The following is a 15,404-nucleotide window of genomic DNA, read 5'->3' on the forward strand; positions in this document are numbered from 1 at the left end:
CCTTGGCCTGGACCCCACAAGGAGGAGGCCAGGGACTGGGGGAACAATTCTCAACAGGACTATATTCCTTATCTCCTGCTACTGGCAGCAGACTGGTACCTCAGGGCAACGAGACGGCTGTAGGCTGTCCTGCTGAGGCCAAGTTAGAGATCTAGGGAGACCTAGGGAGACTACAGTCTCAGAAGAAAGTCCAGATAATAAAGAATTTAGGAGCCAGGCATGGTGGTGTATGCCTTTAATCCCAGCTCTTGGGAGGTAGAGGCAGGTAGATCTCTATGAGTTCGAGGCCAGCCTGTTCCAGAACAGTCAGGGCTACACAGAGAAACACTGTATATGCATTGGCGGGGTAAGGCGGGAGTTGGGAACCAATGATGTTTGAAACCTAGGAGTCTCTAATCAGGGAGGGGACTGGAGGGCAAGGACACAGAGAGGACACCATCCCCCAGAAGGCAAGAAACTCAACAGAGTCTCCAGGGTGCTTTTGACCTCCAGGGAAGAAACATTCATCAGAAATCAGCGGATACTTACACACACACGCACACACACACACACCACACACACGCACACACCACACAGACATACACATACCACACAGACACACACACGCACACACACACCACACACACGCACACACCACACAGACATACACACACCACACAGACACACACACGCACACACACACACACACACCACACAGACACACACACGCACACACACACACACCACACAGACACACACACCACACACACACACACACACATGCACACACACGCACACACACACACACACACACACACACACACCTGTAGAAGCAGAAGCTTTGGGAAGACGGCTATGAATCCATGCGGGGGTGTGTTCTGAAGCAAAGGCTGGGGCAGAGAGTCTTAAGTCAGGGGTTCCCACTCTCCCAGTCTTTGAGAACTGAATGTTGGAGCGTGTCCACCCCCCAGGCAAGAACAAAGACACCAGGGCCGTGGAATGTGCTGAGATTTACCACCACCATCCTGTGCCTCAAGTGCAGAGTGCCCTCTCCATCCCCATCCTGTGCAAACTCTAGGAAAGGTCCCAGCTCCACTGGGATGTGGCCCCATAAGGCTTCCTGGACCACACCTCCAAAGCCACAGGATCCTACCTCCACTGGGAGTATCTTGGGAGATCCTTGGGGATAGGGCTTTTGATTTGCAGCAGTCCCCTACCTAGCAGGAAAGGTCTGGTGATCACGCAAGGCCCACCTCCCTCCACCCCGGATTCATCCCTGTCTTTAACTGTTTTTTTGTTTTGTTTTGTTTGTTTGTTTTTGTTTTTGTTTTTTGTTTTTAAATAAATAAGCCAAACACAGTTATCTAGACGTTTTTTTGGTTTTGTTCGTTTTGTTTTTAAAAAAAAAAAGGAAAAAAAATGAATGAAAAGACATTATAGCCAACAAGCAGGTCTCTAAGTCTATCCAGGTAAGCCAGAAAATGCCCAGGAGGGTAGAGAGGGTGGGACAGGAAGTGTAAAGGGAAGGGCGATATGGGGAGGGAGGTGGGGCCACAGGCAGTGGACAGCTGGAAAGACAGGGTCATCCTGGTGACTTTGTGACCAGTAACCACAATTAGGGCTCAGGACAGGACCTCAGCAGTGCCTCATCCCTCAGCATCCTCTCCATCCAATCCAATCCTACACACACACCATCCAATCCTACATCCTTTCTTCGCTCTTAACTGCTCAAAAAGAGATGACCCCCCTCCCCACCCCCTGTCCTCTGACCCCATTCCTCTCCCACAGCAGAGATCCATGGGCAAGGCAATTAATCAGAGGACCCAATAACTAGACCAGACCCAAAGATGGGCCCTGTCCCTCAATTGCTTCCCTCTGGAGATCTGAGGAAGGAGAACAGGGGACAGCAACGAAGTTTAACTTGAGCGTGGGGGAGGGTCTCATGAGTCTTAAGCCCCCTTTCCACTCCACACCTTCCCACACTGACTAGACTGAGGAGAGGGAGAGTGGTCAATGTTCACGACTTCCCTTCTCTCTGACTCCAAGAATGAGGTTTCTTTTCTCCCACAGGCTTCCGGTTACCTTAAAGGAACACCTTGCATGCCACAATCAGAGGAAATTAGAATGAGGCCTTCCAGGGCTGAAAACTAAAGCTGGCATGTAGTATGTTGTCAATACATGTTTTGGATGGCTGAATGAATGAATGAATGAATTCAAGATTGATTTGAAAACACACTGGGGCTTCCTGTTGCTACACTCAGACCTCTTGGGCTATCTAAGCCCATAGTGGGTATTCTAGGCTCAGGTTTACCCCATGGGCCACACTTGTGCCCCATAAACACACACACAAACGCACACACATGCATGCATGCACACACACACACACACACACACACACACACACACACACACACACACCAAGGGAAACTTTGGGCAGGGCCGGAGGCAGAGAGCCAGGTCTCCAAAACTCCATGCCAGGTCAACTCTACAGCCCCCAGAGCACAGAGGTCTAGTAGGGGGCAGTGAGTCCCCCACTGCTGGCAGGCCTCACTCTTGGAAGCTGTCAGCCAGTTGGTGGCAGTCCAGTTCCCCCTTGGGTTCCAGGCCCCCTGGAAGCTTCACCCCTGTCTTCCGGTCCACACACCAGCACTTGCCACGCTGTCCATCCAGGGCGGGGTGGCACTGGCAAGAAAGGGCACAAGAACGAGAGGTCAGCTCCCAGGAAGACCACGCCACCTCCAGCCCAGCCCCCCGGATCAGACGATTGCTCTTCCAAAATGATAGCTGAAGGCAAGGGCTCTTTTTGAGCGCCAGTTCCTAGAGCTCGCTGCAGTAGGGAGACTTGTCCAAGGAAACGTTCTAGAGCGCTTCTGGTCAGGGACCTAAGAACGTCCTTAGACTTGAAGGCGTGGAAGGACTGTAAAAGGCTGGATTCTTTGAAGATGTTTCATTCAGGTGGGTTGTGACTGGGCTGGGACTTGAAACATGGAATTAAAGCTGGGAGCAGGATCCAAGTTGGGGTAAAGGGAGCATCTGGCCCACAGCTGAAGTTGGGTTAGGGATTGTGGTTAAAACGCTAAAATGTGAGCTAGGTAAAGTGTTCAGCCTAAGTCAGAAGCAGGTTGGTTAGACGTGCTAGCACAATGCCTGTGACCCCAGCCCTTAGGAAGCAGAGGCAGGAGGACTGCTGCAAGAAAGTTAAATCAGAACAAAGACAGAAGTCAAGGTCAGAAGAATGGAGGTCAGGCTAAACTTCAGGTCAGGATTAGACCAAGGGTGGGGGTGGGAAATATGCCCAGAAGCTCATTTCAAAGCCAGACTCAAAGCTGGAATGCAGATTGGCTCAAGACTCAGAATTGGTGTGGGGATAAAGAGCCAAGCGTCACAGCTTTTTTGCTGCAACAAAAATTAGAGGTAAAAATATATGCAACATTATATAACATGAAAAACAAATCCCGGTTTAATCCCGGTACGTTGGACTTCAGTTAATACTTGCATCAGTGAACCCCACTACTGTTCGATACAAGTAATGAAATCAGGTAATTTTGCAGTCGGGTGGTGGTGGCTAATGTTTGTAATCCCAGCCTTCGGGAGGCAGAGACAGGCAGAGCTCTGTGAGTGCGAGGCCGGCCTGGTCTACAAAGTGAGTTCCGGGATAGCTGGGACTGCTACACAGAGAAGCCCTGTCAGGGAGGGGATGATAATTCTTCACTTTCTCCTTGTTTTTTCTTTTTTAAAAATATTTATTTATTTATTTATTTATGTATACAGTATTCTATCTGTGTGTATGCCTGCAGGCCAGAAAAGGGCACCAGACCTCATTACAGATGTTTGCAAGCCACCATGTGGTTACTGGGAATTGAACTCAGGACCTTTGGAAGAGCAGGCAATGCTCTTAACCACTGAGCCATCTCTCCAGCCCTTCTCCTTGTTTTTTTTTGTTTTGTTTTGTTTTGTTTTAACAAACCCCAAAACTATTCTTAGAAACGGTCAGGTGTTTTGTTGTTTTGGTTTGTTTAATTGGGGGGGAGAGGTGCTGTTAAGAACTGAGACATGGAATTTGTGTTGAGATGAAGGCACGGGTTCTGAGGCGCCATCTCTGGCCCATCACGCCCTTATGTTCCTGCGTTGGGAAGGACCCAGGACAGGAGTGTCATCTTCCTAGTGAGGCCTCTGTTGGTTGAATAACAGCCCACACTAGGGTTGTTTCCCTAGTGGGGGGTGTGACATATGTCCCTATACTCACACAACCTAGAGAAGCAGGCCAAGGCTCCCCAGACCACATTGAGCACAAGGCACTCCAGTACCCTGCCAAGATATACCACCCTCCTGATGGGCCAGAGATGAGACGGAGTGAGCTGCTTCTGCTGTACACGCCAGCACGCGGGGCGTTCTGAAGGAGTAAGTGAATGTGAGGCCGCTACCTGCTGCCTTCTCTCCTGACCCCTCTTTCGTCTGCTTCCACCCCCATGACTGTCTCGGGTCACTAGACCCGGCTCTACCTCCATCCTTACTGCACCTGAGAATCTGAGCTCAGCTGCGGAAGGCTGCGCTCTTTCCTCCACGACTTCTCATAACTTGGGGTTTGTCCCTAAGCCCAGATGAAGCTGCAGACATTCAGACACAAGGAGCACTTCTTTGAAGAAGGAGGAGGGGGAGCATTGGGAGCAGGATTTACAGCACAGATGGGGAACCCTCAAGAGCTGCAAACAGCCCTGGAAGGAAGGCAAGTTCCACAATGAGCTCACACGGTGGTGTGGGCTGCCCAGGGCCCCTCTACTCCTTTTTGAGTCTGTCTCTCATCTTCAAAAAAAAAAAGAGATGGACAGAACATGCTAAGAGTCTTAGGCTAGAGCAGGGTTGTGGGAGACCCAAACATCTAGGTTGGATTGGGGAGTTTCTCTTCCTATCCTGCAGAGAGTCAGGCATTCTCCAGGATGAGGCCAGCACCTTGTAGCACAAGGGGAGACCCACCTGTTTGGGGTGGAAGTTGCCATTGCGGTCACAGTTGGGAATGGGGATGATGAAGAGGTCTTCATGGGTCCGGCTCTGCGAGGCAGCCAGTCGCTCCAGGGCCCGGTGCAGCTCGCTCTGGCAGGAACCCTGGGGCTGGGGAGTGAACAACAAAACTGCTCAGCAGAAGAGAAAGGCGGAGAGACCACGCTGGGGCTCCAGCCTGGTCTACAGAGCTGGTTCCAGGACAGGTCCAAAGCTACAGAGAAACCCTGTCTCGGGGGGGGGAAGAAAGGGGGGGAGGTCGAGGGAGAAACAAGAGGGTTAAAGGCCCTGTGCAAAGAGTCAAGGCCTGGGTACTGGGCACAAGAAGTGAAAGCAGAAACTTAGATTCAACTAACAAGGATGGACACTAAAGCACGCCTTAAAAAGCTGGCAGTGGTGGCACATATCTGTACTCCCAGCACGCTGGAAGCAGAGGCAGGAGGTCTATTGCAAGTTCAAAGCTAGCCTGGTATAAATAGGAAGTTCTAGGCCAGCCTGGGCTACAAAGTGAGACTCCTGTCTCACAAGAAATAATCAGGAAAATGGGGGTAGGGGTTAAAGAGGGAACGGTAAGGAAAGAGGCCTTGGGGGATTTATAGGCCTAAGCAAAAGGAATAAACAAGGTAACCCCTAGGCTTGAGCCCCACTGGGACAAGTAGCCAGACCCTAGAGTAGGATCCCAAATCCTCTTGCTGTGGCCAGCTTATTAAATCCTTTTGTTTCCAAGAGTTGGGCAGAGAATCCAAGAAAAGGACCAAGAGTTAGGTGATGGTGGTGCACACCTTTAATCCCAGTGCTTGGGAGGAAGAGGCAGGTGGATCTCTAGGTTCAAGGACAGCCTGGTCTAGAGTAGTGAGTACCAGGATAGCCAGAGCAACACAGGGAGATCCCGACTTCAAAAAACATCAGAAAAGGAAAAAAGTGGAAAAAAAAAAAAGGATCAAGAAACACTAGAGAGCCTGGATCCTGCTTTTACCAATCAACTCAGCTATGCCATATTTATGTGCAGAGCAGAAGAGGAATCACAAAGAGAGAAATGGGTTTCTCCCTGGGCTCTTTTGCACACACAGAAGGCTCTGGGGTTTGCTGGGTGAACATAGCCCAAGTCTAGTAATGGGATTTCTGTAAGCATACATCTGCGGGTCAGAGGTGCTCACCACAGGACGGGGTTCCTCCCGGGGTGTTCCCACGACTTTCATCTTGCTCCGATCTCGCATTTTGGCCATATGCTTCTGCAGGCACCTGTGATCGTGGGCACTGCAGGGGTTGAAGCTGTTGTTGGGATGGTCGCTCTCATCCTTGTCTGTAGGCCGTGAGGGGAAAGGCAGAGGTCAGTACCAGAAAAGAACAGAGGTTTACACTCCCCCAACCTCCCACCTGCTTCCTCCGGCATCAGGAGTCTCCATAGCACCCACAGAGCCTCTGTTGGGAAGAAATAGGAGCAGCCCCCAGTTCCACCCCACTCCTCTGGATGTCTTTGGAAGAATATTCCTCTTGAAGTCCTTGACTTGTTCCTCACCCCACCCAGTTCAGGATTCAGATAAGTCACCAGCTGCAGCAGCCCAGATGGCAGGGGGGATCCCTTGGGCCCTGCAGGGAGGTCTGAGGCAGGCAGTGGGAGGGGGGACTACTGGATCTTCTACCCGCTCTGTTCAGCTCCTCCCACCAACCCCCTCTCCATCTGCTCACTCTTCCGGTCTCCTTCCCTGCCCTTTCAGCATCTGGCTGAGCCTGCCAGGGATTCCTAGGGCCAAAATCATATTTTCCATGAGCGAGGAGTCTGGCCCCAAAGGTTCTCCCACTGTCTGGGTCTGTTAGTGTGTGTGCCTGCCTGCATGAGAGGGAGAGGGGGAGGGAGAGAGAGCGAGAGAGCGAGAGAGAGAGAGAGAGAGAGAGAGAGAGAGAAGACAGAAAGAGAGAGAGAGAGAGAGGAGAGGAGACAGAAAGGAGAGAGAGAGAGAGAGAGAGAGAGAGAGAGAGGAGACAGAAAGGAGAGAGAGAGAGAAGAGAAGAGAAGAGAAGAGAAGAGAAGAGAAGAGAAGAGAAGAGAAGAGAAGAGAAGAGGGGAGAGGAGGTGGAAAGGAGGGGAGAGGCTGTGGCCCCGGAGCAAAGAAAACAGCCACACACATTTGTCCAGCCACAACCCCTAGGTCTTGCATCTTTAAACGTGAGGCACCATACAATGTCCATGTGAGTCACCCAGAAACAGGCAAAGGGCTATCTGGAGATGCGAATCATGAAGTTGGACCCTGTCTCTACGGCCCCTCCTGAAGGTTCTATGTGAGCTGCCCCATCCAGCAGGTCCCGCACTGTGACCATGCTGCTCCCTCCTGGCAGCCAGGGCCGGAATGCAAGGCTGAGCAGGGAAAGGAGGTTGGAAAAACTTCTCAGCACATCAGAGCCACCTCTGAAATGCTCAGACTTGGCAGCTCAATGCAGGCCCAAGAGCAGAGCTCCTGCCAGCATTCCAGATGTTGGCAGGCCGACAAGAGGTTACATCTGGTTTGCCTCAGGACTTTTTTTTTTCCTAAGGAGTTAGCAGGTTCCTCCATACATGGCAACAGTCCCAGAGCTGCCTCTGGGTCAAATGGTATTTTTCTGCCTAGCCAAAACCGAGGAGTTGGTTTTTGTTTTATTCTTCTGGTTTGGGAGACAAGGGAAGGGAAGCATGCCGATGAAGGACACCAGGCAAGGAGGGATCTATACCATATATATATGAAAACTGTTAAGATTCCATACCAGAATAAAACTGACTCACCAGGGATAGGAGATTTTGACGTGCTAGTGTAGAATTAAAGGCCAGAAATAGGTAAAGCAGATAGATACAGCCATCCTTCTGCAGATGTGACAGAAGAATAGTCCCAAGGGGGCCCCGGCCCTACATCAAGCTTGGGAGAGTCAGCTGAAGAGGATGGAGGTCAGTTCTGAGAGTCACATGACATAACCAGTCTGTTTATTCTCTCTGATTGGCTGTCTTTTCACAGTCAGAATACCTTTGCACAGACTCTCTGGTTCTTTTTGGTAAACATGAGATGTTTTTAGGATCAGAGTTCAAGGATTAAAGAAGAATTTGAAGTAGGGATGGGGGTGGGAGGGACAGGCAAGGATTCTACCCCCAAGCTACAATCGCAACCCCACTATCTCTTTTCTTTTCTTTTGTTTTGAGACAGGGTCTCACATAGCCCAGAGAGGCCTCACTCAAACTTGCCATGTAGCCAAGGCTGGCCTTGAATTCCTCTTTTCCTACCCTCCCTGCCCAAGTATTGGGTTATCGGCAGGATCCGCTATAATCTGGCTCCCAGCCCTGATATTATTTTTCAGTTTTGTTTTAAGAGCTTTTAAAGAAAGGAGTTGCCTCAGCAGCTTGAGAGCGAGATATGATGCGCCTTCAAGAGTCCAGAAAAAGACGGCCCAGAGACTCGACAGCAATTCCACTTCCCAGTGTGGCGCTTCTGTGAGTAGAAGCCAACAATGAGGAGTCCTTGGGGGCTGATCCATGGGTATTTGAGATGTTCACCATTAATGAGGGCAATTGAATAGCTCGCTGAAGCCTAGAACTACATGGGGCATAGTGTGAGCCTAGAAGCATAGCTCATGCTGGTGTCAGAATTAAATGGTCCCGTGTCGTAGAGGGGCTTCACTGGTCATAGCTGAGCATGGCTGTCTCCATGGCCTAGCCCAGTGACCCAGCCCAATGACCCCTGGTTCAAATCTATACATAGAGTAAAACCCACCGTTTTAGGAGAGTAACTTCTAATCGATCTTGGGGCACAGCATAGATTAAGTCCACATCCACCCACCACACAGAACCACAAACATGTACGAACAACCACATGTCCAGACACGTGCTCTTCCAGGTGTGCACACCTCCACCCACTCAAGTACTCTGACCCTACTCTGGCCAAAAACACAGACCAGGCCAGGCCATACTAACACCCCAGTCTCTCTGGCCACGGTTTGTTGACTGTCCATTTAATCTGTAACTTTTCCTTGTCCATCCATGCATACCTGGAGAGTCCACCTTTAGGGACGGAGCTTGAGCAGGCCAGGGGGTAGGGAGTAGTGCTGAGCCTCTCAAAAACATTAACTTGCTAGCACTGTTAGTTTCTAATGCCTTCTACCAAACGCCCAATACTCCTGAGCAGGAACTGGAGGCAGACCCCTCCTCTTGTTAGGGCTCCAAGAAGCTTGTCTAGAAAGCAGTGCTGCCAAAGCGGAGCAGGTCTCCTCCTCTGGTCCCTGTATGGAGCATGTGGAGCTGGGCAGACTGCCAGTCAGCCATGACACCAGTCTTGCTCCTCTCTCCATAGCAGAGCAGGGCAAGGGGCAAGCCCTCAGGGAGAAGCTGTGTACAGCTCTGGCCCCAGTAGAGGTGAAAGATCCCCACTGCCTAACTTCACCCCCATGATTTCTCCTCAGGACCAGCCCCTGATCCCTCCAAGTCACGCAGGCCAAGAACTGAGTGGGTCCTGCCACCCAGACTGAGATATTTCAGCCATGCTCTCGAGAGTCACCCACCTGCCCACTAAAAATGCCTTTCTCTTCCTTCATCCCCTAGACCTTGGCTGAAGAATCAAAGGCCGTCCATGACAGACCCCAGGTTGTTTCTTTGAGATTTTGATCAAGGGATGCCGCTTACTGTTGCTTCCCGCTGCTGGCCTCTCCCTCTGCTGGCCTCTAAGGAGACAAGAGACCCTGCAAAAACAACCAACCCTTCTCCACCCCCGTGACTTCTCCCTCGTCCTATGCTCTGAAAAGCCTCTTAGCGTCTTCGGTCACACCCTCATTGCCACTCCAAATTGACTTTACACTCTGTATCAGACACCTCAAAACGATGAGGCATTTGACCAAGAGGGAAACTGAGGTAGAAAAGAAGAAGGGAGACTCATCTTTGGCCGCTTTAAGCGTCAATAATTTGGGCTTCGTCGGTATTAAAGAAAAACACTAGGCAACCATGTTATTCCTCCCCTCTCCCCTAAAGCACAGGATATCTGGGAAGGCCCGGTTTCCATGACATAACTAGATTCCCAGTACCAAAGTGGGACAATATTTGCTGTGTTGACTAAAAATTAACCCAGTCTGCCTGTTCCCTAACCCTGTCCCGGAGGGACCTAGTGCCTGGTTTAGGAACTCCCTGTCCCAAGCTTGACCTCCCCATTGAACATTCTCTTGAATTTCAGGAGTCGAGGGTCAATATCATGATATGAAATTGTAGACTTATGACGCATGCACCCGACCCCATCTCTGGTAGCCTTGGTAGTGCTGATCTCCAACCTGTTAGAAAGGAGAGCAGGGCAGGCTGGAAACAGAAGGGACAACGTGCCGCTATAAAAAATAAAAAAGAGAGCCTGTGCCAAAGGACCACTTACTTAAATGATCTGCCGAAGCGCAGACCCAAGAGCAAAGAGCAGAAAGAATAGACTAACACCCTTCACCAAAGTATTTCAGGACATGGGTCCCAAACCTGGAGACCGCAAAGGACAATGGTCTATTGACAAAGTAAGGTGTGAAGTAGGGACTGAGCCTTGCTCTGTCTTTCACTAGAGATCTTTCGAGGCCTTTGGACAGTTCCATGGGTACTCCTCCCATGATGCCTCCCATGGTGTCAGGCCATGACAAGGAAGTACTAGGAAGCATTGGCCATAGCTTGCCATTCGAGTGTCTAATGTTAGCCAGGTGGCGGTGGTGCACAACTTTAACCCCAGCAGTGAGGAGGTAGAGACAGGCAGATCTCTGTGAGTTTGAGGTCAGCCTGGTCAACAGAGAGAGTTCAAGGACAGCCAGGGTCCTTCTCGTTTCTGATCTTCCCTCTTCAGATAGTTGCATCCATGGTGTGGGCAGAAGACAAGATCAGGAAGTGGGAGGAGAATTAGTGACTTGAGACCTGAATTCCAAAACAGACCTAAAGGCACCCCATTTCCAGACTCCTCTAGAAGTGGACTTGCCGCACATCCACAGAACAATCAGAAACTGTGCCAGGAGTTCCTAACCCCCGAGGGCATCTGGTTTTCCTCCACAATGTAGGGATGCTTCTATTCAACCAGAAGAGAAGGCTCTTGTAGATCCCTCCTGGCTCGTGCTCAAGTTGGGAAGAGAGGCTACCAGCCACCCTCACCTGCTTCTAGATCCCCACTAAGCTGGTAGACAGCAAAGACTCAAAGTGGGCACCCTAAACATGAAGCCCTGTCTCCTGCTCTCACTGCCCCCAAGATGAAGGAATCGGCTCTCCCAGGACCCTCCTCCCCCTCCGGCCATGCTGGGTGCCAGTCTGGCATCTCTCCCAGACTATTTCTGCTGACCCAACTCTCCTTGCTCAGGGGCAGGAAGGGCAGAGAGGCACCCCTGGGGTCCACCTCCTTCCTGTTTTCCCTGCATCCTGCTTTCCTCAGACTAATAAGTTGCTGAGGGTTGAGGAAGTGGATCGGTCTGGGACCCAGAGCAGGAAGCTTGGGGCCGAAGTCCCAGCATCCGGACCGCAACAATGGAAGAATGAGCACCAGGAAAAGAGAGAAGCACAGAGTGCGGCCCAGCGGCCCAGCGGCTCAGCTCAGCAGCTCAGCGGCAGCAAGGCTTCCGAGAAGGGACAATCACCAGAGTCAGGGATACAGGCAGGCAGACCGTCCAGAAAGAGTCACCAAGAGAGACATCAAAAGAGCACCTGAGTCTGAGATAAAAGAGAGAGGCCAGCAGAAAAACAAACTAAAGCAGAGTGAGGAGAATGAAACTAATAGAACTCAGGAGAGCGAGAGGAAAGAGAACTCGGGATTGTTTGGTGAAACTAGAAGTTGGGTCACACACAGCAGGAAATAACAAAAGAGCAAGAGAAGAATTCTTAGAAGAAACTGAGAAAGGCCCACTGAGAAATGGGAACAGGGAAAAGTAAATACAAGATCGGCGCAAGGAACATTCTGAAAACCCGTCTACTTGTCCATCTGTCCCTCCTCTCCTCTCAGCCCATACAATCCCAAGATTTCTGCAGCTCTGGGCTGCCAGCCAGCAGCTCCCTCCAGTCCCCTCAGATGGCACCTGCCGGGAGGAAGGAACTAGAGACCTGGATGTGCCAGCCTGGCAGAAAGAGCCCTGTCTTCCACTGTTTCTGGGGCCTTTGGGGAAGCACAACTCTCATTCTTTACTATCGGAGTCCCTAGGATTTGTATGCCTCACTTCACCATAGGGTGACGATTGAGAAGTCCAGGCCCTGGTTCCTCACACCTTTGGGTGTCTCCGGAAAATGGGTGTGGAGCAGGCCCTGGATCAGGAACAGAAAGGGACCCCCCCAACACACTACACACTACACACACACACACACCATCCTTATCGCGGTTTTCTGGCAAATGTAACTGAACCAGGTCATTTAACTTACCATAATCGCCTCAGGAGCCAGGCTTATCATTGAGATGGAGGCCCCGCTTCCCAAAGAAGGGAAGTTTGAGCTGAAGGGATGGTACCAGGTTCCCCTTGACCAGTGGCAACTGGCACTGGGATTCAGTGCCACTTATCAGACTCTGTCACTGGACCTCCCTTCTCCACAACTCACTGGGAGCTTTTACGGGCCTCCCAGCCAACCCCAACGGGAACCAAGTGGCAAGGAAGAGGGCTCTTGGGAAAGGTGACAAAGGAATAATAGGTATGCCTTACCAGAGGACTGCAGGCTTTCCTGGATGGCCTCGATCTCCGACAGCTCCGTGCACACGCCCTGCCCGTGCATCAGTGTGCGCAGGGGCTTCTCCACTCCCCGGGGCGGGTAGCAGCGCATGCCTGAACCACAGCGTGGGGTGTACACCCCGCAGGGCATCCCCAAGCCCAGGGCACAAGTGGCGCAACAACCGCAGCCAGGCTCCCGCACCAGCTCCTCGCAACCCACAGGGGGGCGGCAGCGCGCCAGTTTCTCCTCGGAGCAGGGGGGGCAGTGGATGGCTTCGTCGCCCAGGCTCGGCAGAGGCCCTGCGGCCAGCAGCAGGGCGGCCACGAGGCCGAAGGGCAGCATGGTGAGGATGAAGATTTGGGCACAGAAGGGGAGCGCGGACTCGCGAGCGGGCTGCAAGGGACCCGGAGGCAGCGCCCAGGGCGCTAAGTGGACCAGACCTGGAGGGCGTGGGGACACGGGGCGGCCCCGGCAGGCTGGGACGGAGCTGGGGAAGTTAGCAAGCACGCTGGAGCGAAGCGAGCCTGGCCACCCAGGCGCTGCGCTGCATCCTCGGCCCGGCCCAGCAGGCGGCGGGGGCAGGGGGGCTGAGCGACTGCCCGGGACCGGCTCCCGGGACTTTATACCGGCCCCCTGGCCACACCCCCAGCGCCGTCCCTGAGGTGGGAGAGCAGAGGCGGGTGAGGGGGAACTGGAGCGGGAGAAGAGACCGTTAGGGGGAGGGGGCGCTGGCCTGAGTCACAGCCACCGCTACAATATCTGAAAGTCCTTTGCTCCGCAGGAAAAAAACAAAACCAAAAAAAAACCCAGCGCAGTTTGGAAGCGGTGGCCAGCGTGCAAAACGCCTCTGAGCCTCTGAACCAGAGCCCTCGGGGGGTTGGGAGAGGCGGGGTGGGGGGGCGAAGGGGCTGCTGCTTGGTTCCCTTCCTCGACCTTGAAGGATTCCTTCCCAGACACTTAAACAACCCTTGAGAACCTGACCTCTTAGCCGACTCAAGGTCCTTGCGTTCAGTCACCTTCCTTGGCCGAAGGCGGCCACCCTACCCCACTCCCTGGCACGTTCAGTCTCAAGCTCTGAAGACTACACTGTGCAAGGTAGGGCAAGCACTCTATAAGGGGTTCAGGAGAGCTCCGGGCTTGAGGCGCCAACAGGCAGCTGTCTTTGCACTTGCCCCCAGAACCTCTGCTGCTTGACCCCCTGCGCCCCAGGTTTCATTTGGGTCTTGCTGCACTCTGTTTCCAGAACTCCAGGACAAAGAGCCAAGCCTCTTCCTCTTTCTTAGATGTTTTCACCTCTACTACCTCGTTTAGATTCTGGAAGGAGACTGGCCTACAAGACTGACATTGGCCATATACCAAGACGTACGTTGAACAACCCCAGGGGGCACCGTTCTTTGTACTCATTGTGTAATTGTATGGTTATTGTGACCATTTCCCAGTAGGTGGCAGTCAAAGATTTCCAGAAAGGGAAGCCTCTTAATTTTCCCGACTCCACTTCGCCCCTGGGTGACATCCTATTGATGTCATACCTATACCCTACCCCTGGTAGCAATCCTTCTGGAAGTGGGAATAGATCTAGAGACCCACCTCCTACCTTCTTTCTCATTTCTCCCTACGCCTCTTTATCCTCCCCAACCAAGGAGTTTAGTTTCCTTCTGTTTGTCCGAGCATCGTCGGAGGCCGGGTGGATTTGGGAGGGTAGATAGGATCGGGAGGGTCTTGCCTAAGCATCTAAGGAGAAGCCAAACTAAAGTATAGCTCCTAGATCTCTTCTTACTCTTTGTCCCTGGACAAGGGTCTTTCAGCCGCGGAATTAGGCCACCTCCCACTTTCGGCAAAAGTAAAATGTTGGCGCGGTTGGAGGCAGAAAGGCGCCAAGCGCTGGACCTGGAGGACAGACCAAAAAGTTGCGAACTGACGGCACCTACTGGCAACCCTTAGGACTGCAGGAGAGCTGACGTGTTGGGGCCGGAGACCGGGACTTTTCAGTCACATCACAAGGATCAGGTTGGATCCCTCCTGTCCTGTCTGCCTGGGAGAAAGGTAAACAGAACAGGTTCTTCAAGATCCTGGGAGGAAGCCAGCGTTTTTCTAATTCAAAAACCAGTCCCTGCCCCCACTCTCTTCCTTAAATTCAGTCGGCCTCCTACTTAACGGATAAACTTGAAGTTTATTTCTAGCTAAAAGGAAGGCTGATTATCACCCCCCCCTTCCACCTCTTGGAACCCCTGTGGGAATAAATGGGTCAATAAGGACAGTTTTGAAGTCCAATGCCCAACTTGCCCTCCAGACAGCAAACCCAAGATGGGTAGAAACCCTGGGATGAGTACAGGTGCTGTGGAAAGCAGGCATTCTGTGCTGGTTTCTAGATGACACCGAGCGACTGCCCCCAGCCCATCCTCTGGTGTCCTCCCCACCACTGCCTAGACTCATTCCCAGGAAGCCAGAGACCAAGCACCGGCTGTCCACCTATGGCGTGTTCACTAAGCACCTTTTTATTGCTCCAGGACTTTGTGTTTCGTCTTGAGAATAAAGAGGTGACCAAAACCACTCTGCCTCAAGGAGAGAGAAGATGAGTGTGCACTGGAAATAAGTTTTCTAAGACATGCACAGGTGCCCTGGGGGATATTTATACGGGACACACGGGGATCCAGAGGCACGAGCGAGCCCTTCTATCTCTGGGGCATGAGAAGTGTTCACTGAAGAGGTGACCTGAGACCACGCCTTCAGTGCTCAAGACTAAAATAAAACTGGCATCGGCATGGTCAGGCTAGATTACCAA

General features: G+C 52.1%; 1 protein-coding gene and 1 long non-coding RNA gene across 2 annotated transcripts; one reads left to right on the forward strand and one right to left on the reverse strand.

Moving 5' to 3' along the window:
• Positions 1-1,339: 1,339 nt before the first annotated feature.
• On the reverse strand, positions 1,340-13,215 carry Igfbp4 (insulin like growth factor binding protein 4). The gene is made up of 4 exons (XM_087910018.1): positions 12,616-13,215; positions 6,135-6,280; positions 4,954-5,088; positions 1,340-2,661 (listed from the first exon to the last, which is right to left on the reverse strand). Exons 1-4 carry the CDS (start codon positions 12,962-12,964, stop codon positions 2,527-2,529), a joined length of 765 nt encoding a protein of 254 aa, XP_087766144.1. The 5' UTR covers positions 12,965-13,215; the 3' UTR covers positions 1,340-2,526.
• Positions 13,216-13,543: 328 nt separating this feature from the next.
• LOC125410969 (uncharacterized) lies at positions 13,544-15,404 on the forward strand. Its single transcript, XR_007235213.3, has 2 exons — positions 13,544-14,665; positions 15,130-15,404. It is a non-coding gene; the product is annotated as an uncharacterized LOC125410969 (long non-coding RNA).

Source organism: Myodes glareolus, chromosome 9 (assembly GCF_982192425.1).
Source record: "Myodes glareolus chromosome 9, mMyoGla1.1, whole genome shotgun sequence".
Taxonomy (NCBI): domain Eukaryota; kingdom Metazoa; phylum Chordata; class Mammalia; order Rodentia; family Cricetidae; genus Myodes; species Myodes glareolus.

Bases quoted from the DNA above. Each gene is read 5' to 3' on its own strand.
- Igfbp4 (XM_087910018.1), bottom strand. From the start codon at position 12,964: ATGCTGCCCTTCGGCCTCGTGGCCGCCCTGCTGCTGGCCGCAGGGCCT. The intron at 6,281-12,615 runs GTAAGGCATACC...CACGGCCTACAG, and splicing joins GGAAAGCCTGCAGTCCTCTG to ACAAGGATGAGAGCGACCAT. The intron at 5,089-6,134 runs GTGAGCACCTCT...TTCACTCCCCAG, and splicing joins GGGAGGAACCCCGTCCTGTG to CCCCAGGGTTCCTGCCAGAG.